Consider the following 26,367-nt stretch of genomic DNA (forward strand, 5'->3'; position numbering starts at 1 on the left):
AAAAGATAGATAGGAGGGCTGGCAGAAAGTGTGTGCCCCTCCAAGGCTGGAGAATTGCTCCTTTTAACTAGGATGTAATTCAGTCAAGAAGCCCAAATGTCTTATCAGAGGTCCGTGCCAACACAGTGTTTCTGTCCTGACTCGGCTTGCATTCTAGAGAAGCAGACATCAGGGCTGATCCTTATTCTCTGTAGCCACCAGCAAAACAGATAACCTTCCCTTTGCAAAAATATCAGCAGGAGCGATGCTGTGATGGCCTTGAATTGACTTCTTTTGGCTTCTGTCAACCCCGACTCTTCTATGAAGTCCATTGTCAAATCACGCCAAACAGAGCGCCTTGAAGCCGTGTACTGCTGCGTAGCCTTGGATGTACAAAATGAGTGTTTTGTAGTTATTTTTGCATTGTTTTATTTTAATTTATTGCCTGCAAGATGAGATGATCCCAGTTTGAGATTGATATCCACTGTGTTACACTCTTCTTTTTGGCTTCCTCAGACTGACTACTAAAGAAACTCCTTTGTCCCTGTTGCCCCATTGCCTTGTGACTTGGCTCATGCTGCCGTAGTAAATCTGGGGCATGTTTACACTCGGCTATTAGGAGCGTCCTGGCAGGCATATACCTACCAAGTAGCCAATCAGCCGCCCCGCCCTTTATGTGCTGTTAAACTTTAAAAGAAAAGAGATGTTGATTCTGCTCCATTTTCTCTAAAATACGATGCACGCCAAGGTGCTGGCTTGAGCTGTATTTCTCAGCAACACTGCATGTGCAAGCTGGCACCTTGTAAATGAAGGGGTTCAGAAGCTTGCTGATCTTATTTGATATCACTGTGATATTTTCAAGGGTGTTAGATTTTCTCAGATAAACATAATTTTTATTTATTTATTTAAAGTAAAAAAAAAAATATTAATTGATTTATTTGTTCAGTTCAAGAGTTCAACATTTCATCTGTAACCATCTCGTATTTTTACATATAGAAGTGACATACAGATATCTCCACTGTCACATCAGACGCATATAGATGCATATCTTTAAAGGTCTGCTATGGTGAATATTAGTGCTCACTTTTTGTAGTTTTTCAACTTGGATCTCCTTCCTCTTTACCTGAGTAATGTAGTGGGATGTCAGAACTCAAAATTGTCTAATCTTTTTACCTCAAGATTGACTAAAGCGAAAAAGCTTTTGTTATTGTTTCCACAAGGTTTTTTGGAGAAACATTACCTAATTAACTTCTTGGAAATCAAAGCTTTTGTGCTGTTTTTTAATTTCTTTTTCTTTTTGGAGGTTATAAACAGAGTTCCAAGTTTACATTAAATAAACAAACCAGCTGCAAAGCTTTCAGTTACCAGTCACAGAAAAAAATAATAGAACCAGTATGCATACATGTTTGCCTTTCTTGTCTTTTTTTTTTTTTTAACTTCACATGACACTCAGACTGTCATGTGGCTTCACGCCCTCTGCCCAAAGACTGCTGTCCAACAACATCCCACACAGTTTAAAGTATAAAAGAAACAAGGAAAATGACAGAAGAGGGCTGAGTTTTTGCAGAAAAATGACACCAACACACATTTCTGCTACGATTTAAGGCATGACCTGGAGGAATTGTTTGGTATGAATCAATATGTTTAAATAAATATCCTGCTTCATATGCTCAACAGTGTTTAGCTGCATGGCTGTGTCAAAGAAACATACACAAAAGTACCAAGACTTAAGGTATCCCAGCAGAATGTTGTAGGGTAATAAGGAGACATGATATCACTTATTATTTATGTTATTCACTTCACCTGTCACCTGTGGTTTTAATGTTGTTTCTGATTGCTTGTGTTGGGCGGAAATAAATCTATATGCTCTTCAGAATGTAAGAATCACTGCTATAAATGAATTCAATGCATATGCTTCTACCTCTGTGTCTGTGTGTGCCAAGAGTAAGTCTGATTCTCTCACTAGAAAGCAAGCTGTTTTGTGATCGGAGAGCATCTGCTTTGCAAAACCCTCTGTGATTTAATTTCTCCATGCTGTCTTTAGCTTATCTCATTAAGAAATGAAAATAAAAATGAATGAACAAGTTAATGCTGTGCCAGAATTGAATTTCATGTAATTAATTGCTGAGAGGTAACATCCCAATGGAGAGACATTCATTTCTTGAATGTTATTAGTATAGCAGCAGACTTTTTTTCTTCTAGCTAAAACCTTCATCAAATAATCTTTTTTTTTATTATTATTTATTTATTTTTTTTTTTTTTTCTAATTTTTCTGCTGCACATCCCATAGGCTGAGTGCACTCAGTTTGACTTCCAGGCTGAAATCTTAAAGAACACAGGGTGCTAGCTAATTTTCCATGTTAACACTGGTAATAAAGTAGCCATGTTGATGGTAGGTGTGATGTGATGAGTGTTGGCAGAGGTTCAGAGCCCGACTTGGTGACAGCCAGCTGATTAAACAGCCGGGTGATGAATGGAACTGGAGCCTGGCTGTGAAATGGCCTGCAGTTGCTGCTGCTGTTTGTGGATGGCCAACATTCTGTTGCGAGTGTGTCAAAACACTCAAGTCATCTGCTGCATCAGAGAGTTTTAAAACTTCCGGAAGAGCCATCTTCTGATGACAGGCAAAGAATGAGAGAAGGCTGTGGCTTTCAGTATGAAATGGCAGCAGTTTGACACAGCACTCACATTTGTTGTTGCCTGACCTTCTGTACTAATCAAAAAATCCTTGGATTGCTTTTAACCCCCCCCCTCCCCCCCCTATGTTTATTCATAGGTCAACATCTTAATCCAATCTTCCTGGTTACTACAACTTCCCCTTAGTCCATCCAACCTCAAAACCTGACTGCTAAGTAGCCTCTACCTTCTCTCTGAGTGAAGTTTCATGAGTTTGCTCTGCGCTGCTCATTATTCCATTGTCTGCCTAAGAGACTGTCACTATGATTTATGTCAGAGACTTTTAATATGCCGAAGAGGGGCTGCTTCTGGTTTAAGTCAGTGTCCAAAACCCACTGGAGCCGTGACAATCAGGCCACGAACCATACCCCCCTCACCTTGGTTGTTGAGAAGAGAGACGGCACTCTTGTCTGCTGAATGTAGGGTCCACTGAGTTCAATGATACCCATCTTCATGAGCATTTAAGGACATTTTAACAGACTAAAATTACCCTTTGAATACAACCAGCTTTTCCTTCTCTGCATAGAGAAACTTTCCTGTCCTGAAGTACTTGTGTGTGACAGTAAGAAGTCTTATCATTTTATTTCCCCTCCCTTGATTTTAATGACAGGGCCCACTCTTCATTAATTCCAGATGTCACAGCATTTTAAAGAGAAAGAGGTCTGCTGATCTGGAAAGGGCCTTAAGATCTGGTTCTGGACGAGATGTGGCTTGTTGCAGCTGGGGAAGGATGATCATCTGCCAAAGTGCCTTGAGTGTTAGATGAACCATTCATTTGTGAGCATATTGAAAGGTTTAAGTCATGGGCTGTAAACATTTATTGCAGTTATCTGGCTCTATTTGTATTTTGGTCGCATGCACCACCTGGAGTGTTGAAGATGAACATAATGCTGGTGCCATCAAATATATATATATATATATATATATATATATATATATATATATACATATATATATATATATATATATAGAACTATTTTTTTCACTTGCTTAAAACAGGGGTTGCTGCTTTTTCATGAAGGGAAAAACGCTGTAAACGGTTTAACTGCAGCAAATATTAGTGTTTACGATCCCAGCTTGGAGCTTGTAATCTTGTTTGGATAAGCAAATGGAGTCTTTGACCCTCAGTGTTTTGGCGTGGGAGGGACATGGAGTGTGTTTAAATATTTGGAATGGAAAGCAAGAGATAAACATTTACAAAGATGGTAAAAAAAATTGCAAGATAGAAGCCTGCTGAGTTTTCTTTTAATATCTTAAAGAAGACTTTACACCTAGCACAACCCTTGACTAAATTATTTGAATATGATATTTCACAGAAGTTCAATATATTGCAGATCTAACAGAAAAATGATCATTTGTGAAATATCTCACTTTCTACAAAAACTAGTTTTAAAAGTCCATCCAGTCCTCTTTAGTGTCTCAGTCACACTAGAATGCAGCATAAAAATCAGACTTAGTTCCTTCAGTTTCCCCTTTCGAGGAGGAATGTGCACATTTAGATCTGAGCTTCATCATTGGAGTTATTTGAAACTGCTGGACGGGGACAGTATGGGGAACAGTAGCTCATCTGACTTATGCTCCAGTGCTCAAAAGATCTATCTGAAGAGACAGGAGAATGAAAGGGATTTAGATTTGTGTTGAATAGTGGAGCCTTTTACCCTGCTGCCAGTACAGATGAGAGCAAAAAGAACTCCAGCCAGCAGAGGAAAGTATGGACGTGTCTTTTTGTGATACACATGACATATTCTCTTGGAGCTGCAGTAGTTGTTGGCAGCCATACAAACCGATAAATGGAGTGTTTTATATAAATTGCAAGCTTGAAGATTTTAACTTGGGTTCATAAAGGGACTTGACTCAGGTTCAATAGGTGTAAATGGTTTCTGCTACCACTTTTCAACAAGTGCTGGTTTGGAACCGGCAGTGAATCTTGAACCAGTTCTGTGTTGTGGCAATGAAAACTGGTTCCAGAAATGCACAAAGTATCTGATGGTCCAGATCCAAGAGGAATTATGGTGGAACCTACTAATACTAAACTTAATAGTCATTGCATCATCCCGTAGTCCTACACCAAGAAAGAGCAGCTGGAAACAGAGCTTCAGATTGATAATAAAGTCGTGCCAAAAAAGTCAGTATGCATCTGATTATCTTTGAAATTCATTGTTAAGGCCATGTTTTACTTATTATCAAGCTTCTGCGCTACTATAGACAAGAGAAGAAAATCCACATCTTATATTAACAACTACATTTAGCTGCTTTTTTGTTCCATCTGATGTAGTAAATGATGCTGCAATAAAGCAGCTTACATTATTTACAATCATTTAGAAGTACAAATAATGTATATAAATGTGAATTAAACAATCAAATGCTGAGTAGTTGTCTTTCTGCATTATTTATCCACATTTTGATATACCTTTAAAAAAAAAAGGGAAAAAAGCTTTTTATTTGTATTCATGACTGACCTCTAGATAATACACAGTCAGTACATTTGACAAACTTTGGACAAAATCTCAGTAGTTTGTCTGACTTTTAGAAAACAGGTAAACATTAAAGAATCCAGGCCAACTGAAGTCTTACTAAATATACTTTTTTAAAGTTTAACTTATTTTCAGTGGGACTCAAACTGCTCTGCTCATGCTCCACAGCTCCTGTCCCGTCTTTGACCCAGAAGTAACAGAAAACAGTAACAATATAGAATAACCACGAGGGATAGCATTCATCTCATTTATGTAATTGCATTCATATGAGTGCAGCCCTGCAAAGTTGTTCAATTCACTTTAACATGGAAGCCCTCTTCTCTCTTAAGTTGTCAGTTGTTTTAATCTGCGACGTAATGGGTCCACAAGGAAAAAGCCAAATACAATAAGCTGAAAGGGGACACATTCCCATCTGTTGTAGTGGAGTCAAACGTACTTTGACCAATAAATTGATCTCTTCCTTGCTAAGTGAACTTGCCTTGTTAATCTTTTTCCATGAGGTTTCGCCTCCGCTCTGCCGCCACTACTGTCTTCATTACAGCTTATACCACCACCCCCACCTGATGATACGAAGTAGACAAGTTTATTCTCTCCACATCAGTGTATTAAAACGAGTGTGATACTAACTTTGTAGAATGTGACACCCAAAAGTTGGCGTCAAATGTGCTTTCCAGTGAGATGGAAACAGTCTTCTTGCACTGTGGTTCTCCACAAAAAGTCTCAATATGAAAAATGTAACCGGTCCTTGAACAGACATTAACGGTGACATGTTGAGTCTTTTGGCTGATGAAAATAAGTTGGTTTTCAAGAAGAACAAACCAGTTTCATATTTGTTGAAAGAAGAATATGAAGCTTTGACTCGATAACAAGAACTTCTTCAAGGATTATAGTTTCCTCCTTAATTTTTGCATATGTTAACTGATTGTAGAGGCCATTTGGGGTGTAAAACAGCTGTGTTGTCGTACAGTAACAACACATTCATACCAGTAAAAGAGTAGCCCAGTAAAACTTTAAGAGGAAAGATAAAACTGAGCACATTAGAGTTTTGTTGTACCCTGAGCATCAGGACATGTTCTGTACCACTCTGTTCTCTTTTAGCTTTGTCCTCCTCTGTGATAATAATCTGCTGTCTGTTTGTGTTTCTCTGCCCTATCCAGATGCAAAGGAGAGATCGGCCAAGAGATTCTCTGTGTTCGGTGTCTTCAATTACACCTCTCTGCTGCTCAGCCAGGAGGACGACATGCTGTATGTCGGAGCCAGGGAGGCACTGTTTGCCCTCAGTCTGTCAGACATCAGCAAGACCAAACTGCAGAAAAATGTTAGTTTGACAAAATGCCAAACAGATTATCTGAGTCAAAGTTGCAATGTAGGTTTTCAGCCTGAACTGGACATAACCGGAAAGGTGAAAAATGTGACTAAGTGATAATTCAGGGTAAAGTTCGGAGTTATCATGTTTTTGCCTGTGTTTCATATGACTTATTCAATTTTTCCTCTCCACACTCAGCTGACATGGGGTACTCCTGCAGGAAAAAGAGAAGAGTGCAGCTTTAAAGGGAAGAACTTGGAGGTTAGAGGCTTGTTTTTTACCCTGTCATTTCAATGAACACAGAATATAAAGTCCAGATATTTTGCAAATGTTTAGGTTTAACTTGCAAACTTCTGTTTTTTTTCCCATGTGAGACAATAAAAGGAGAAGGAGTTTCTATGTTGACAAAGCTTTCCAGCAGTTTTAAATGGGTTCATCAAGTGTTCAGGCTCACTGGGGAATTGCTCTTTCTACTTCAGTCTGTCTGTTATCTTGTTGTCATGCCAGCTGTTGTATCCCTGGGCGACAAGCCTCGGTAATCCGTTTGCTGCAGTGTGCAACTCTGGTCCGTGTATTACAGAAAGCTCTCCAGGCAACCGCTGTGTAACGCTGAGAGGTTTTCCCAGCAGTGTTTGAGGAAAGAGGGAATACTTTTCTAGCAGTATTTTTATTAAACAGTGTTTGAAGTATTTGTCTTGCCTTCTTTCAAAGGTTTATTTATGATCAAGAGTATTTCGGGCAGAGATTTTTAGGAGCTTTTGAAAGTTAGTTTTAAGAATTTCTTGTAAATATATGGACCTGACAACTCCCATTTGTTCCCACCCAGACTGATTGCTTCAATTACATCAAAATTCTCCTTCGGCTGAACAGCACCCATCTCTACGTGTGTGGTACCTATGCCTTCAGTCCTGTCTGTGCATACATAGTAAGTAATGACCTCTCACCTGTTGCTCACTTGAAAGAGCTGGTTTTTGGTTCTGTACTTCAAAAGCCTTTAACATCAATAGAGTAGGTTTAAATAAGCTTGTTTTATTCTCAGTCTCTCTATTGGATATGTTCTTATCCAAACATAACCAGGTCCTACTGAGACCTTTTTAGTCAGACAAGGCAACAGGGGGGTGACAAGCTGTTGGGTTCAAAGAGAGATGAAGCAGTAGATCTGTTTATCCAGCAGACAACTACATCTGGAGTGCTGGTAACCGCCAGCAAAAGCTACATTGATTTCATTGAAGGGTCAGTTGAGCTTAGAGACTGCTCAGCTCTCAAGACGGGGGCAATAAACTTGCCCCTTTGACGTCAGAGTGAAAAGAAAAACATGGAATGTCTCAGACTAAAGATGACTTGGCAGGACGTTGGGTCCTGAACTGGGATTCCAAGCAAATCTGAACCCTGTTGGTCTGCTGGAGCAGTCGTCATGTTGACAGAGTCCGCATTTCTGTGCATATGCATGTCAGCCCCAGCATTCCTACCAGCCAGACACTCAGAGATGCATAATATTAACACTGATGAATGTTTTGTTATTATAGAGCTTTTCAAAACAGTCACAGAGGGTTTAAGAGCAGTGTAACAGGACACTGAGGCCTAGAAGATACACTAAACAATCTAAATGACAGACACAAATTAAAATATGCTCAGAGTAAAACATCTTTTAGTGATGAAGCATAAGAAGATTTTCCAGGCAGTGGAACCACTTCTTAGTATTCTGTCAGATTTCTTAATGGCCACTGGAACAAGTTATTACTATTACTTCCAATTGTCCACAAATTATTGTTTCATATTTTTCTCAGCACTTTAATGTCTTTTAAATCATATTATGATGGTTCTAGTAGTTCTTCCTGTCAATTGGCCACAAAGGGATTGCAGACTGGAGAAGGACGTTTGTTTAAAGTGAAGAGGAACAAAGTCTCCCATCACACTGCTGTAAAAAAAAGTTTATATGACGCATTTTCATTCTGACTTAGAAAAATATGCACTTTTAAAGGCAATTCTCTGTTGAATAAGAAAATGTTGAGGAAGTTTGCTGTGAAAACTGAAACTTTGTATGATGTCTTTGTAAGAGTGCTGAAGCTGTAGGGGCATATCCCACCCACTACTTAGTCTTACAAATTTAATCTTTTTTATAAACAGAAAATCTTACTCAAACACCAACACTGTGCATGTGCATCCTGTACTCCTGACTGCTACTGTGCCCTTAAACCTGTCTACCTCATCTTCTTACATAGTTCTTTAGGGGGTAAAAAAGGGTCACAAAGCTTTTTTTCTTTTTTTAAGGAGCAGCCACAGATGGCCACTGTAGTTCTTGGTAGATATAATTTAACAGCGGTAAATACTGCATTTCAGAGACTATTTCGAGCAAGGGATTAATACACATTAGCCAACATTTATGACAGCAAGACCGTGTATGAGGGATGGAGGGAAATTAAAGTACTGTAGCTATGCCTATGAGTCTGAATGAACATGTCACGCTGAGCGATGGTGTAGCTTAGTGATGTGTGTTTGAACAACAGCTTAACAGGAATAGAGTATTAGACTTTTATGACGAAGATTGCTGGGATGGGCATTATCACATGATTTGTCAAGAGTAATGAGAATGCAGAATATCATCAGAATAATCTTCTAGCAGCTGTTGTAGCAGAAGTGCATCATTAAAATAAGCAATCCTTACACATGTTATTACTATGAAGTAAAATTTATTATATGCAGAGGTATGGTACAGTGTGCTCAAAGTGTGTATTGTAATGGAGAAAATGAGCTGGAGGCCACTGAGCTCACTTTTGCACACTCCTTTACTGTAATGAAAATTTTAATTGGACTTTTCCTGTTTGTCTCCAGAACACGTCAACATTCACACTGGAAAGAGACGAGGTGGGCGAGGTTGTGATGGAAGATGGGCGCAGTCGCTGCCCTTTCAATCCAGAGTATAAATCCACTGCCATCATTGTTGGTATGTAGTAAAACACACTTGATATGAATCCCTTCCACTTTGACGAAAAGAGGTTTAGCAGTTTCTAAAACCACAGTGATGTTAGCTACATCTTTCATCTTGTAATGAGTCATGATCAGCATCAGACTCTGTAATAAATAGCCAGACACAAACAGGAGCTGTTTGTGTTCAACTTCTTTATCAAGCAATTAGTAAATAATTGAACTGGATATGGAGGGGAGGGGGTCTAATCCCTCACTCACTGTTCTGTTTTGGCCCTAACAGCACATTTTATTACTGACTTCATCTTCAGCTCATAATTTCTTCATGATTACTTTGTTTATTTATAGCAAATCCTCTTCAATCTTTGTTTTTTTCCTTTTGTTTTCCAGATGGTGAGTTGTATTCTGGTACTGTCAGTAACTTCCAAGGCAATGAGCCAGTCATTTACAAAAGTTTGGGTCAGGGAACTGCGCTGAAGACGGAAAACTCCTTAAAATGGCTGCAAGGTAAAATGTGGGTTTTTTTTGGGTTTTTTTTATTTTATTTTATTGTTTTCCCTGTGATTATTGCATTATGTGGAGACTACAGCAGACAAAGTCCAATAAGTAGTGATCATTAGTGAGGCACATTCACTAATGCATGCATGCATGCATACAGGCAGAGCAAAGGCAAGTCCTTGTAGAGCCCGGGCCTATCAGCCGCCGCACATGAACATCAAAACAGCTTCAGCTGACTGCCATCGCTCCCGCCAGAGTTTGCTGCACTTTGCGCACAATTAAGAAGCCTCTTGTCTTTTGATCTCTTGGTAATCGGTGCAGAGTGCTCCTGATGAGGCATCTGACTACAATTATGCAGGGAATCATGTTTCCTCTGCTCTCACAGGATTGTGTGACACTGGTCTCTGACTTCGCTCCAGGTTGATCATAATTTAGAAGTGATGAAACAGCAGTGGGAAGAAAAAAGGTCATTTTGTGTAAATGATCAAGATATTCCATGTCTCACTACATGTTTGCTTTGTGTTTTCTATTTCTAGACCCAGTCTTTGTTGGGTCAGCCTACATTGAGGAGAGCCAGCCTGTAGGTAACCCTGTGGGAGATGACGACAAGATTTACTTTTTCTTTAGTGAGGCGGGAAAAGAATTTGACTTCTTTGACAACACCATCGTGTCGAGAATAGCTCGCGTGTGTAAGGTAAGACACGGGATAATGATGAGTTTATTATACAAGATGGTCACAAAAGAAAGAGGTGTAGCAGGACTCATACCTCCTGTCCTTAATCCTGTTACAGTTGCCTTAAAACAAGATGGGACACTCCCTTGTCAAAGCACATATGTTAACATTTAACAGTATGTCATGTCTGTGTGGGTGCAATGGAAAAATGTTGCTGGTGCGTTAAAGCTTTTTCTATTTGACTGTACAAACATGTTTTCAGCAAATTTTGTTTCTTCTTGTCTGAATCATCACCTCCCCCTCTCGGCTTCCCTCCCTCCCGTTCCTCTGCAATGTCATATCCTTCTCTCCTTCCATCTCCCTCACAGTGTCAGCTGCACTCGTCCATCCTACCAGCTCCTTGCTTTTCTCCACCAGCCCTTTGAGCTTTGCGGGAGTTATTAGTATTCAAGGGCGCTTTGCAGCAAAATGAAATGCTTTTTCCTCTCCACCATATGGCCTGTTTTTTTTTTTTTTTTTTTTTTTTTCTTCTTGTTTTGTTTTGCAAATTCTGGCAACTGTAGTTGTCACTCGCATCATTTAAACCATCTATGCCATCCCCACTCTTAGAGAGTTTAGTTTGGTTGATCAACCTGGATAATCATCCGAAGACCTTACCACCTGCCATGAGTTCAATTAAATTGCTATGAAACTGTGTGATATACATGCACTCAGCATCCCTCCCTGACTGATGCTTCCTGCTCATGGAGGCAGTAATGTGAGTAATCGTAGGGACAGCATGTAATCTCCTGTGACAGTTTAATGACTTAGTCCTGCGATGCTCTGGCACTCTGTGCTGCGACACCTCTCACAGCCGGCACAGCACCCCCTGGGTTCTATATATGGAAATCATTGACAGAAAGGTCCACAGACTGTGGCAAATGCAGCAACTGAACTGTGCAATAGAGGCAGAAGAATAGCTTTTTTGCTCTGTAAAGCATCTTTTATTTCACTGGAATGCAGCGGTTCCCTTTTTCCTGGCTGACATCTTTTCAGATGGTGTTTTACTGGTTTATTCTTAATTTAACATTGTGAATTTTTTTTATCATGATGAATTAAAAGAGTTCAGTTTACTCCCCAGCTGCTGAGTAAAGAAACTCATACAGTGACTACCTACGGAAGAAAATAGGCAAACAGTTTTTTAAAATTTAAATTTAGAAGTGATTTAAAAGAGTTTGAAGTTTCCTATCTTTATGAGCCTTACTCCACCTTAGGTGCAGCTTCTGATTGTAAATGTGAGCAGTGAAATTGGTAGCCAGATCAGAAAAGCTTTGCTATGATGTGCATCATTTCCTTTCACCTCATGCAGTACGCCTACAGAGCATGCCACACTCAGATTAAAGTTAGGTAAAACCGAGGTATGAAGACTCCTCCCTGTGAGCAGGCTCTGTATCTAACACACTTTTGTGAACTGGCAGATAGCATTTACTCCCATTTATTCCAGGCCACCCACTGATATGTTGGAATGTGGTTTTATTTAATATCTGAATCGTGTCAGAGGTGTAGGTACAGCTTGGCATACGCTCAGAATGAGGATGTGCTTCTTGTCAGATAATGTTAAAAAAAAAAAAAAAAAAAATAAAAGCCTCTTGCTTTTTTTAATGGTTTTCCAACTACCGTTTTACTCAGATTTGCCAAGTAATGCTGCTTCCGAGTTGTTGTTTTTTTTTTTTCCTCTCTCCTTCCCTATCTGTCCCCCTCCCTCCTTCCACTCCCTCTTCCTTGTGTTTATTCAGGTGTGTTCAGTGAAGGACTTTGGAAAGCAGGCAGATTATGAACTCTGTGGGGGCAGCCTTTTCCATACCTTCCATTCACCTACTCCTGAAGTTGATATACATGGAGAATATAAAGTGTGATAGGAAATGAATAAGAGGCAGGTGACGCCACTCAAGAGAAGCAAACATGTTTTTGGAGGGCAGCTATCAGAGGGGAGTGTTTGCAGCATTTGAAAATACAAGCAGCGCAGTGGAGCACGGCAACAACAGCAGTGGACAGCTGAGAGAGCAGGAATGTGGGCTCCTCATTATACGGACAGGCTGCCAGAACAGCCTCGTAATTGGCTCCCAGGCCCTGCATCAGTCCCATAAGGGTTCAGCTCACTGCTGAGCACCCTGATTGTTTGTGTGTGGCAGCACACAGAGGAGGAGGCAAGGTATAGCTTTCCACTTTATCTCCTCAAAGGTATGTAGGAGTTGTTCTGGGTTGTGTAGGATGTGCTGATGGGATCATTTGAATCTGAGGCAAGGACACTGTGTTGAGATTAGGTGGGACCACATGTTTTGGTCCTGCTCTTCCTGGTGTGTTTTCCTGCTTGTTGGCTACATTTAGGAGGAGTGCCTTTTTGCATGTGTTTACAACATGTTTGGTAATTGCTTGTAATGATTAAATCATCTGGAAACTGGAACATTTTGTTGTCTTTAAAATGGGAGTGAATGCCACATCTGTGTGTCAAAAGAGAAGTGAAGCCTGAATCACTGATCTCAATATCAAAGCTGTAATTAATAACTTGCCGTTGTTTGTTTTTCCATTTCCACATCTTTTCTCTTTCAAAGAGCAGCTGATATGTTGCATTATGGCATCTTTTATGTGCAAAGGTTTGGTTCGTCTCTCACATTTCTGTAAGCCCCTACTAACATATGAAAAGATTTCAACACATCAAATTGCATAAAGACCTCCTGAAATCCTGGTTTTGATTGATTACTGTTTATGCTTATGTTATTAAAGTAGGGATTACAAATGGTCACAGGAACAAATATCTTTTCTTAAATGACCTCAATAGCACCACCTAAAGCAAAGTGGATGGACTGCAGTATGATTTGGATAAATTTGGTATTTCCAGTAGCAGTTGCAACATAGATTATTTATTGCCTCTTTGCTCAGAGTTTTATCTACTCCTGGACTTATTACTGTCAGACAGTGGAGTAAATTTTGCACATAAATCTGCTGAATGTTCCTTTTGAGGCCTTGAACTTGTGGACATCGCCAAATAAATGGCTTTCTACCATTGTGATACATTCCCAGCCATCATGCAGCTCTTTTTAGTTGTTATGTGTTGTGTGGGTAAGAACATCAGAATAGCCTGCAGAAGCTCTAGGGTTGCTTTCATAGTATGTTTACGACCCCCGTCTATCTGTGCTAGAAGCGTAGTTCAATCAGATGTGTTGCATCTGGCTTTTGTCACATTAGCACTAAACACTCATGATCTGCTGGAAACTGCCAAGAATGTCATATGTTTTGGATCATACACCAGTCCAAGACATTGTTTTTTCTTCCTATCATTCGAATATAGGTTGACTTTAGTTTCTTTAATCCAAAGAATGTTTAAAAAAGCTGGTTTAGTTGTTTGAGATGTTAGTCTGCTCTGGCCTTTCTATTCTTGAAGCATAGGAATTGTTTGCACCTTGTGGGAAGCGCTCTGTATTTTCTCTAATGAAGTCTTCTCTCTACCTGGATAATGATAACCTAGCTGGATGCTGTGATGGAGAAGTTTTTCTTTTCCATGAAAAGTATTCTCTGATCACCCACCACTGATGTCATGGTCTTTTTTATGAACTAAAAATATACCAAACTGTTGATTTTCTCTTTCTGTAATATCTGTTTTATTCCTGCAAGCTAAGGATTGCTTGTAGCACTTGCATCAAGAGCTCCTTTGTCTGATTGTTATGGGTTCAGAGCAGTAGTTTCCAAATCCAAATGCCACACTTGGAATGAACTCCAGACATTTAACCTTCTTAATGGTTGAGTTAAGAAAAGACAGATAGCTCACACCTGATTATTAGATGTTTTTTGATTTAAATTGTCCAATTTGATCTAATCTGATTTAAGTGCCTCCTTCCCCCAATTCGCCTTGGATGGAAATTAAAGCTGATAGTCTGCACCCTAAGCCTGTATTCATTATATAACTGTGTCCTGATTATGTTTCTGTAAACAGCTGTAATGACAAATTGTATCAATGCCAATGACCTAAATCTAAAATATTTTTATATCTGATTATGTTTTTTTTTTGTTGTTGTTTTTGTTTGTTTTTTTTTTTCAAACAGTAAATTTTAAATCCAGCTGAGCACATACTTAGAGCTGGGGGTGAGCCAACTCACTCTTGTTTTTGGAAGTCCTAACTTGTTGTGGAGGGCTGACTCAGAAGCTGTGAAATCCTCCCGTATCAGTCAAACTCCCATCTTCTGCTACTGCTCACCTGCTTGTGAAACACACCCCTCTTGACCTCCATCACTCTTATCTTTGAATTATGAATAAGCCAGTAAAATACAGTAAAAATAAGAGGAGATTATGTGCTCGCCAGCTCCCACAGAGATCATTAATGGGACAGAAAGCTTTTTGTAATCACCTTTAACACGCTGAATCTCCTCTCAGGGTGACAAGGGAGGTGAGCGGGTGCTGCAGAAGAAATGGACCACCTTCCTGAAGGCTCAGCTCCTGTGTTCCCTCCCCGACGACGGCTTTCCCTTCAACATCATCCAGGACATGTTTGTTCTGAAGCCCACAGGGGACAGCTGGGAGAGCACAGTTTTCTACGGGGTTTTCACCTCTCAGTGGTGAGACACGAGTCCGGAAAATAATTCTAACTGCAGCCATGTTTTATGTCAGCTGTCCTCTGTGTCACTGTTACTGGTGGTATACACAGACACCAGTCACACACTAAGGAAAAAAAAAACACTTAGTTTCTCTTTGTCTGCAGGTATAAAGGGGCATCAGGCAGCTCAGCAGTGTGTGCCTTCAGTATGGCGCAGGTGGAAAGGGCTTTCAGCGGCCGCTATCGAGAGGTCAACAGGGAAACTCAGCAGTGGTACACCTATAACCACCCAGTACCTGAGCCACGGCCTGGGGCGGTGAGTCACGAAGGCAACATCTTGTGACAAACAGCATAATTCAGTGAAACAGAACAACTTGTTTTGGTTTACTTTGTTCTCCTCCATTTGAGTGACATCAGTCTGAAAAATGACACGGCAGCTACAATAAGAGGTTGTTGTACCACCTCAAATATGTGGTTTGTTATCACACATAAAAGTTTATATTACAGGCTTAAGTTGTGAGCTTGATTTACAGCAGATGCTTTATTTTATTGTCTGAGACTGCTCAAAGATAGTTTGCTAAAGTACTGTTTTTGCAGATTGTTTTTATGGAGAAAAAGAAATAAAAGGGACACACAGGTTAATAACATGGTTAAAAGTTGTGTTCCACTTCAAATTTTGTGTTCTTAGAAAAGCTAAATAAATGTTAATATAGTACCTTGTTTTAATTGATCTGTAATCATCATATAATTGTTATGTACCTTTAAAAAATGGCTCACCCGTAGTCTAATAAGAAATTACAAATATAAAAGTTATTAAATGATGAGATCCAGAGATCAGAGACCACTATCTCAAATGGGAACAAAAGGAAACTAAATGATCCAGGAGTGAAAATTGCCCAAAGGTTACTTAGAAAAAAACCTTTTAGGATGCTTCACATGGCTTGAGAATATAAATTAATGCATATCTTCTGGGCTCAGACTTGAAGTCATTTATTAGATAGTTTGTCATGGACTAGGTTACCAGTTTAGCCCATTAGTGATGTATAACGACACCTTTCAATTGAGATTCACATAAAAACACATCTTAGAACTTAAAACACCACCCAACTTTGTCATTAATATGCAACAATTAGGGTACTATATGCTGTGACATAAGTACAGAATCATAAACATCATGTGTGACCTAGAGTTGAGGCAGAGGCATGACTATAAATGACACACTCATGATCCACATTAGTGAGAAAGACTGCTTTAATGATCCCACAAAGCAAACTGAAGTTGTTTTTAGAATAAATGGATGTATGTGTGCACCTCCAGCTCTACTTGAGTAAGCAGAAATAGATTTTTCCTCATCTCTAACTCATTCCCTCTACAGTGTGTGACTTACCATGCCAGGCAAATGGGTATCCAGTCATCCTTGCACATGCCTGACAAAGTGCTCAACTTTGTCAAGGACCATTTCCTGATGGACAGCGTGATCCGCAGCGCTCCGCTGCTGCTGAAACGCAGTGTGCGTTACACCCAGATCGCCGTGCACAAGATCCAGGGCATGGAACGGGCCTACGATGTGCTCTTCATTGGAACAGGTGCAGTTTTTTACCAAACACCAAATCATTCTGGTTATTAAAGAAAAAAATACAGTGAAAGTTTCTATGTATTAACTACACACACTATTTTCTGTAAACACAATAACTGATGTCTCTGACTCTTCCAGACGATGGAAAGCTTCACAAGGCCATCAATGCCAATGACAGGATGCACATCATAGAGGAGATGGTTTTATTTGCTGAGCCGCAGCCTGTGCAGCACATCGAACTCGATCCTCAGCGGGTAAATTACATCTTCAACTTGTGTATTCCAGAAATAAATTAGTTATTGCAACTTAATATGCAGTGCATGTGTAATAGTTGGACTTTTTTTGCATCAGTTTACTATAATTGTTGGGTTTAATTACTTGGGTTTAATTCTTATTCAAATAAAAACAATGTAGAAGAGCACAAACTGGCTGGAAATATTTATCCTCCACAGGGACTATTCTGTTGAGTTTTGCTGTAAGAGGACTGTCTGGACGGAAGTTTATTATCCTCTGTGACATTAAACTTGGAGCTAAATTTCATTACCTTTTCTCTCTTTATTACATAAAGAATGTTCCCCAGTCAGCACTGCTAAACTGCAACCTTATCTGTGATTATGTAATTCTAATAAAGTCTAAGATTCTTTTGGTAGGTGTATTCTTGGCTCTAAATGGGAATATGAAAGAGACACAGAATGCACTTGATGTGTGTCTAATGTACCAGTAGATAAGCTGGCCTAAAAATAGTGTGTTTTAGTAGAGCGGCTGCACTATGTGTTGCTAAGACTGCAACATAGGTGGGATGGAAATTCATGTGTGAAGCATATGTCGACATGAAAAGCGTTTCAATCTGCAAAATAAGAAATAGAAAATAAACAAAGCACTTTGCAACAAGCTCTGACATTGTGAACGTGTGTTTTTAAAACGCACGATCACAATGTTTAAGTTACTGAGCTGGTATGAAGACAAAGAACAGCTGGCTAGAGTTAATCCATAATGCAAGATATGCTCTTCTGTTTATTTTAAGTAATTGTTTCAAGCTGGTTTCGCCTTTTTGAAATCAGAAACCCGCAACGAGAAGCAGAGACCTCTTCCGTCCTGCGTTCACCTTGTTAAAAAATACATACACACTCACAGATGTTTCTGCTCCTCTGCAGGGTTTGTTGTTTGTGTCGTCGTACTCTGGCCTGGTGGAGGTTCCTGTGGCTAATTGCTCCAACTACCTGAGTTGTGGTGAGTGTGTGTTGTCCAGAGATCCCTACTGTGCCTGGACCGGGCGGCTGTGTCGGGATGTCAGGATGGCTCCACCTGACAGGTGAGAAGTGTGCACCACAGGGCTGAGTTTAAGCTTAGATTTAATTTGATCACCTGCCTGATATCTGGATTTACTTATAAACAACTGAAAGATGTTTTTGTTTTCCATTTTATAACTCCTGAACAAGTAAAAAACCAGATTGAATTTTATCAAAACACAATGATTAGCTTAATTTTTTTTTTAAACAAAACAAACAACTTGAACATAAAGATAAAGACACAAGGTTAAATGTCTACATGTTAGGCGCTTATGTATCATAAATGCACAATGACAGTTGAGATAATTTACATAAAATCTTCAAATATTCACGTCATAGAGGTTCTTGATTCAAATGTCAGGAGCTCCACCAAGTTAGTAGGATAAACTCTATGTAGGCAAAGAAACAGGATGACGCTGCATTTATTTTATCTCCAAAGATCACATGGAGGTCACAGGACCTTATAGTAATGTGCTTTTAAAGACTATTGGTCTCTTAGTTATGCTGAACACATAGTTTTTAAAAGAATAAACTTGAAAAAAGGAGGTGCATCCATAAAAGTTTCCTCTAATCCAGCTGCTACCCCTCACCCTATTTCGTTGGTATGTTTTGTCTCAGCCACTGGCAACAGGATGTGGAGGAGGCTGATACATCAGCGATTTGTAACAGGACATCTCCCAGCCCCAGATCTGCCAGACCAGCAGCTTCTCGTGAGTGTTCAGTCTGTCCAATGAGCTATAATTTCAGTGTTGCCAGTTACTCCATGCACACTACAAATAACATGTACTTGAAGAAGAAACGTGTCGATTCCGAAAAATGATGTCAGGTAATGACTCTCACACAAGTGAAGTCTATATTTAGTATAAGCTGCACTTGTGTGACTACACAACAAATAACTCAACAGAATGTTTTTTGTATTTTAAAAAATTTGCTTCTTTGCTTTTTTTATGTAGTTGCTGTAGATGAAAAACTGGATACCACTCTCATTTATTTATATTTTGCTTCTATGGAGCCAGACTTTATCATATTTTAAAGTGGCCTTGAGCAATAATTCTCCAGGCTTTCTGAAGGTCCCTCAAGCCAGTGTCAAAAGATTTTCTTAGGACATTGGCTGCTTTTTCACTCATTTTCAGTCCAGTCCCTGTAACTGACAGGTCATGTTTTTGTTTGTTAAACCAGTTAACGCTGACCTTTCACATCATTCAAAACTAACTCAAGGGATAAACTAGTGCACTAGTGCTATCCAAAAAAATGATAGCACAACATAAGATAACACCCAAAGATAACACAATACAACAAACATGAAATATTATTTTTTTCACCAATAAGGTGATTCCCAAAGAGCTGTAGGGTGAAAACTAGCCATATCTCATCAAGGTGTGCAGCGTGTGCTTTAAAAATTTGGAGAAATTGGACAAGTGGAGAACAAAAGAAGAAGAAACAAACCTAAACAAAATAAATTATCTACAGTACAATGAGCAGAATCTGAAAGTGTTGACGTTGGAAATAAGAAACAAAAAAAACTCCATCAATGACCTGACACAGTACCTGAAAGATGCACATGGCCCTTCCTTTAAGCCATTTACTGTGTTGTTGAAGCCTTACGAGAGAGAGTGGAGCCAAGGTATGTAACAAGGACCTCAGAGGCCCACTCGTGTACTCAGAGAATTAGAGTTGCATCTAAACACTACAGTTTTATCATTAAACCGATGAGACTTAATTTGTTCAGCACTTTTCAAACCAACTGAATGGAGCACACTTAATATTTAAAAAGTCTAAAAGCAGAAACACAGTAGAAACAATAAAATGAAGCCTTAAAAACACTACCCTACCCCAGTGCCAACACAAGCCCAACCTACTAAAGGATTGAAAACAAACAGATAAACAAACCAATGTGAGGACAAAAGAACTGAGGAACTGGGTAAGCGCTATTATATTTAGATCTAATCAATCTTCTTTCTATCAGAAAACAAAAGGAGCTGACAAAAGCATTGCAAAAATTGTTTTCAATTATAAAAACCTAAAAGGGTACTCATGTACCGTAAATATAGAAATAGATTAATAAAATAAAAAGCTAAACATATTTCATTTTTGCGCTTTATTAAAGAGACAAATCACATAGAACAAATAATCCAAAACGAATATATAAATTATGTAATAATGATCTTAGCCTGATTGTTATTACAATACAGCCACATTCTTAAGGCAGTGAAAGAGAAGAGGCGGAGGTATGACAGATGACACAAGAACTGGACTGAAAATCAGTGCCAACAGGTCTTATGGAGTCATGAATCCTCTTCCGTCTGGACCTCAATATCACTGAAGCAGTGTGTGATCATCTCAATAGAAAATTAAACAAAAAGCAGCAAAAATCCATAGATCTTTTTAAAGTATTTAAGAAGCCTGAAGAACTATTCCTGACAAGAAATTAATAGAAAGTTTGTCTTAGAGGTTTGAGCTGTGTTGAACAGTGGCATCGTTCAAACCAAATATCAACTTTCAAGCTTGTTAGAATTGTAAAAACTGGGTTTCTTTGCCTTTCATCCTAAATTCCCAGTTGTGTTTGCATGTTTCAGTAAATTGTGGCACGTGTTTCCTTGCCAATATATTAAGAGAAAAGGTGTGGTATAAATTTTTGCACAATACCCTATGGCAGGGTTCTTCAACTCTGGTCTACAAGACAGTGGTGCTTGAGTGTCACTGTCCTGGAGGTTTTAGCTGTTTCCCTGGTTGCACTTACCTGGTCTAAATAATGGCACATTAACAGGCTTGTGCAGAACCTGAAAACAAGATATTCAGGAGATCCTCTTCATTTGAACTGGGTGTGTTGAACCAGGGATACAGTTAAAAACTGCAGGGCAGTGGCCCTCGAGGACTAGAGCTGGAGAACTCTGCTTTATTGTATGTTCACTGAAATAAATTTGTGTAGCAAGTAAATAAAAAAAACAACAGACCAAGTTTATTGAAATAGAAAAAAAATGCAAAACAGAGTAGGAATGTTGTGTGGTATAGAAGTGTTTTTTGTTTTGTCTTGTTGTATTCTTTTGGACAGAGCAAAGTTACCATTTTCCTTATTTCTTCCAGTCTTTGTGCCAAGTTCATTTTTCCTGGATGTGGCTTTGTATTTGTGAGGTCTATTTTTAGGAGGAAGAAAGGATCCCAAACAAGATGTTTTGGATAGTGTGAGAGCATAACTCCCTGATGTGTGGACTAAGAGGCCTTCTAACTAACTTTGTTTTAAATCAACACTCTTCTTATTTTTTGTAGGTGGCTCCCATTGCAAGCTCATCACAATCCCAGCTAACACCTTTCGAGTCCTGCCCTGCAAGCTGCGGTCCAACCTGGCGCAGAGAAAGTGGCATTACAGTGACAGTGCCAGCCAATTTCTCTACGCTACCCCAGAGGGAAACCTTGTAGTGGTGGCGCAGTCCAACAAGATGGAGACCTACGAGTGTTGGTCAGAAGAGGAGGGGTTCCGCCAGCTGTTAGCCAATTACTGTGTCAGTGCGGAGCCCCGTCACGAAAGCACAACTCTGATCAGCCACTCGCGCACATCTCACATTGCCCAAGAGGAAACCATCATCATGCCTGGCGTGTCTCGTTCTGAGCAGGTCCACATGAAGACGTACTGGAATGAACTGATCGTGGTGTGCGCTCTGCTGGCGTTCTCCCTCGTGGTGTTCTCTTTGTTTGTCATCTACAGGAACCGTGATCATATGAAGTCGATGCTGAAGCAAGGCGAGTGCCCCAACATGCAGCAGAAGAAGCCAAGGATTGTAGGAAAGCCCACTGAGAGCTTACCGCTCAACGGCAACACCATCCCCGTATCTACGTCAGATCACAAAGGCTACCAGACATTAAATGACAACTACATCTGCAGCACACCCACACATGAGTCCTCACCGGACAACAGCAAGAGCTTCTCAGAGTCCTCCGACAGGCGTCTGCTTAACCTGAAGGAGAGCCATGTGGAATACTCCCCAACCTGCCCTCGACCCAGAGTGAGGTTAGGCTCCGAGATCAAAGACTCCATCGTGTGAGAGTACAGCATTCACACACCAACAACTTGCATCACCATGAGGTTAAAGACCACCAAGCAAAGAAGAGGAGACCCTGACATCCTCCTACATCACAACACACCTTTTATTCTAGTGATCATAGTTCTGTGGGCAGTGCGGAGCTCATTTCTTTTAAACATTCCCACTCCAAAGCCAGAGGTTGATTCCAGTTTGCTGTTAAGGATGGAAGAGGAGGCAGCACAACACTCCGGTTTCAGCCAGAATAACAAACCGTGGCAGCTGCTAAAATTAGTCTTTTTTTGTTTTTTTATCATTCTGATGGCCACTAACACTATATGTGTGTGTTAGCATAAGGTTGGAAAATATAAGTGGGGAAAATGATAAAAGTATAGGCAGGAGACCTTCTTTCTGTCTCTTTAGGTATGCATTAGTAAATTATTCTGTCTATATGCCTATCGCATACAATTACAGCAAGACGATAACTCAAAAGTATTAGATGGTTACCCAACCTTGAATATGAGTACTCTTGTACATTTTATGCAGAAAGTGGCTGCCACATTTCTGTTATTATGCACACTAAAGCTAACCAACATCATCATGGTGACCAAGAGTTCAGGTTTAGGTGAATATTATTCATGTCGTGCATTTTCATTATGATCCACATATTATAAAAGCAAGTCAGGCGCACATTTGTTCTGTTTTTCTGATTAAATATCATATGAGGATAAATAGAACAAGAAAGACCAGGGAAATACTCCACACAAGGGTCTGCTGCAGCATCAAGAGAGGTGATCAAGAAGGATGCTCCAAGGCCCAAGCACTGACACTAACCTCCTGAATGTATGTTGCTGTCAAAAGATGGTCTGTTTTACACAAAACTGTTCCATGGACAATTTAGGGAGACAACTGCATTTCTGCTCATCTGGGACAGCCTTGTTCTGTAGTATTAACCTGCCGACACAATGATGGGTTAATAAATGGACTGAGACATAGATGCCCAGTTTTCTGAGGCAAATATAGAAAAGAAACCTGACACTTCAAATGTAGAGAGGTTAGAGGAAGAAAAATGAAAGAGAGAAAAATGGGACATCTGCACCTCCTAACATATTCAGGGCAGCACCTAAATCACCATGTGTACTGTGCCAAAAAAAGAAGAAAAGAAAAAACTAAACTTATCTAAATGCAATAGTGCCATCATGTCACGACCATCTCACCCTTTGTGTTAGCATTGATCACTGTCAAAGAGCACATGGTGATGGACCCAAGGTTGGGGTTTCACTACAAGTAATGTGGCACTAATAATAAATAAATGTGAAGTTCAAAGTTGGGAATTTCTCTAAGACTGTTAGCTCATAACAAACTTTATAGAATGTGTTGGGTAACAATGTTTAATCTTTTTTGTCAAAATTTGAACTGGGGCCAAAGGACATGGCACATTTGCCATGTGGTTATTAATATTCCACTTTACCTTCTGCCTTCTTACTACAGGTACCACTACTAGGAGACAGCTGAGTTTGAATGACACAGAAAATACAAACTTCTCGATTAGGTGAGATGCTATTAAGTCCATGCAAGATGTTAAAGTCACAAAACAAATAACTAATGCTGTGGGGAAAACATCAAATTTTGTGGCCTGTTGGCCAGACATCTATATGCTACAATTTGTGGGTGCACAGTACTTTGTGTAATCTTAAAATACCCCCAGCTGGTCAGGTTACATGTCTTAAAAGGCGTTCACTACACTCAAGTCGCCCAAATGCCAATGTGAAAGCACAAGAAATCAGGGTTACAGGTTTGCACCTTTCAGTAACATTGAAAATTTTAACAAATGCAACTACTGAAACAGTTGGTGTGGCTGCTGAGAATGAAGATGATTTTTTTTTAGATATGTTATTACAGGGACCAGTGCAGCCATACCAGCACAGTTTCACTCAGTGCATATGCCTTTGAGACTTCAGCAGAATTTTCCAAAGATGTAGGAAGATGGTAGTGTTGTGTAAATGAGACTGAGAAACATCTACATGGCCGTAAGGACTCAATGACACCATATGTCTTAGAGTACATCACCACTTCACTGTTTTGGTCATGTAAGCCTAAAGTATGTATTCCAACATTATACAAGACTACATTTGCCATTTCAAACACTGAGCAGATGATAAAAAGCTATGTAAATGCTACAAGTTGACAAAGTAGCTGCACAGCATATTGTGCAGCAGCGGTCAGTGTTTCTTTTATTTTCCTAAGTTTTTGTTGTGTATATACAGTACCTGTGCTTAATATTGTGTGTTTTAAGGGACCTTGTGCAAGATGTGTTCTAGAGGTAGCATTGAAACTAGAGAGTGAACACTGCTGAGTTTTTTTCATAGTGCTGACAACTTCAGCATACATTTCAGTTAGTTCCCCACCTCCAATGGCTTTTATCAAGCACATCATAACAGGAGAGATGTCCTTTTTTAATATATTCATGCGAATAAAAGGAGTAGTTTCAAATTCTTACAAAATAAGGTCATATTACCTAATTTCTGAGAGTGTAATGAGAAGTCTGAAATCTATCAAATCCACATGCAAAGTTTCTTGTATATTTTCATTCTTAATGTATTGTGTAGACAGTGCAGCTGCTTCCAGGTTGGCCTTGTGGTCAGTTACAAAAAGCTAGTGTATTCATGTTTTAGTTTTTGAAACATGGCAATGTATTCAAATACAAAGACAACTGTACAAAGCCAATCCCAAATAAGTATGCAGAAGTAAAGTTAATGAGAACGGTAACTTGAGTAAGTTGTTGAAACTTGAGTGACCAGTAACACTAATTGCTTTAATAGTTAAACTTATCACTGTAATCCCTATTCTGTGGAGCTAAAAAAAAATACAGAAGTCAGAATATAACCATTGCCAAGAAGAAAATCCAATTTCTGGTGGCACACCTGATGTTATTAGCTAATAGTTAATAGTGTTACCCCTGGTATCATTAGCTAAAGGCTAATAGCTGATTAGCTTGATTTGTTGATAAAGGAAATTGTTTTGTTTTTTTTTCCTTTTTTTTCCAAATTTTTGGTCATTTTATACTTTTTGTACATAAAAGCTAGCGTATTGTGACTTTTTTAAAATCCGCTTTATGAGAAAATACCAGGACTTTCTCTCGTTCTCTTGCTTTCAGAGTGCTAAGCTAAGCTAACAGGCTTGTAGCACTAGCATACAAATATGAATATCAAACTTCTCATTTAACTCTCATTAATAAATCAAATAGCCTACTTTTTCCAAGAATTTTGACTAGCTAAGACTGAATAAAAAGTACCCAAGGATGTCACTTGAAAAAACACAGATTATAAATTATATCTCAAAAGCTTCTGTATTAAACAATTGTTTCACCTCTACCAAGACAAATGTTCTAAATTTCCAGTAACCTGTCTGAGGTGCTTGGTGGATAGCCACACTGCAAAATAAATAAATAAATAAAAAGCCTTTACTGTAGATATACCAGTTCTTCTGCCTTTAGCCATGTGCTACATTGTACACTACCCAGCAGTGACCTCATCATCAGAAAAGTGGTGAATGATGTGATTGTAGCCCTCACTGGGTACATCTAACTCAACAACACAACACGGGTCAGTGGTAGATTTACACTATCCACCAAGCCACCATTAACCTTTCTAGCATACAAGGCTGGAAGCTGCTCAAAATCTTCTTGTATTCTGTATCCTTAGATTATGTAAAGAGTGATACTGGAGACACAGTAAACATCTAGAGAAATTGGTGTTAACCATAATATCACTTCTTTATCTGAAATAAGAAAGCTAAAGATAATATTTGACTTCACTGGGTAATAATCTGAAAAGAGAAACTGTCATAAATGTGAGTATTTATTAATGACATGCTTTTCCACTAAAAAGCAAACAGTATTACAGTAAATGTCTCATTTTGAATAGCTCCTGGGTAATAAAACATACTGTACTGGATATGAATGTAACCAGATATATATTCATAGAACATTTACAGCAATCTATTTTCCTAAAACCGCTTCTGTAGACAGTCAAATGCTACAAAGAAACAGCACGATAGAAGTAATGAAATATCTGTGCTGCATGATGTAGTACTAAAATGCAAGTACAGCTCAGATCCTACAGATCAGCTCAGCCATGAGACACAGTGACTGCATTGCCTCAACATACTGAGCACCATAAGCTTAGTTGACTGAGTAACTAATAGACAAATGTGGTCTTGCCTGCATGATTTTTTTTTTTTTTTTTTTTTTGTGTGTGTGTGTGTAAAAACATTGTGAATTGTATTTTTTGTATCATTGAGGTTTTGACTGTTGTTTTTATTATATTGTACATAAAAAGCACTTTATTTTAATTTTCTAAGAAATGAATAAAATACATGTTTTGACA

At 39.2% G+C, this 26,367-nt stretch overlaps 1 protein-coding gene across 2 annotated transcripts in view; it reads left to right on the forward strand.

Moving 5' to 3' along the window:
• Nucleotides 1–26,367, forward strand: part of LOC121643123 (semaphorin-4B-like) — a 57,004-nt gene extending 30,637 nt beyond the window's left edge. For both annotated transcript variants that reach the window (XM_041990376.1, XM_041990368.1), the window contains exons 3-15: nucleotides 6,287–6,447; nucleotides 6,634–6,696; nucleotides 7,262–7,360; nucleotides 9,268–9,379; nucleotides 9,751–9,867; nucleotides 10,395–10,552; nucleotides 14,939–15,120; nucleotides 15,264–15,414; nucleotides 16,474–16,684; nucleotides 16,813–16,928; nucleotides 17,829–17,986; nucleotides 18,582–18,673; nucleotides 21,231–26,367. In XM_041990376.1, the coding sequence (XP_041846310.1) occupies nucleotides 6,287–6,447; nucleotides 6,634–6,696; nucleotides 7,262–7,360; nucleotides 9,268–9,379; nucleotides 9,751–9,867; nucleotides 10,395–10,552; nucleotides 14,939–15,120; nucleotides 15,264–15,414; nucleotides 16,474–16,684; nucleotides 16,813–16,928; nucleotides 17,829–17,986; nucleotides 18,582–18,673; nucleotides 21,231–22,003 (2,393 nt within the window). In that variant the 3' untranslated portion in view covers nucleotides 22,004–26,367. The remainder of the gene's footprint in view (nucleotides 1–6,286; nucleotides 6,448–6,633; nucleotides 6,697–7,261; nucleotides 7,361–9,267; nucleotides 9,380–9,750; nucleotides 9,868–10,394; nucleotides 10,553–14,938; nucleotides 15,121–15,263; nucleotides 15,415–16,473; nucleotides 16,685–16,812; nucleotides 16,929–17,828; nucleotides 17,987–18,581; nucleotides 18,674–21,230) is intronic.

Source organism: Melanotaenia boesemani, chromosome 1 (assembly GCF_017639745.1).
Source record: "Melanotaenia boesemani isolate fMelBoe1 chromosome 1, fMelBoe1.pri, whole genome shotgun sequence".
In the NCBI taxonomy this organism is placed as follows: Eukaryota; Metazoa; Chordata; class Actinopteri; order Atheriniformes; family Melanotaeniidae; genus Melanotaenia; species Melanotaenia boesemani.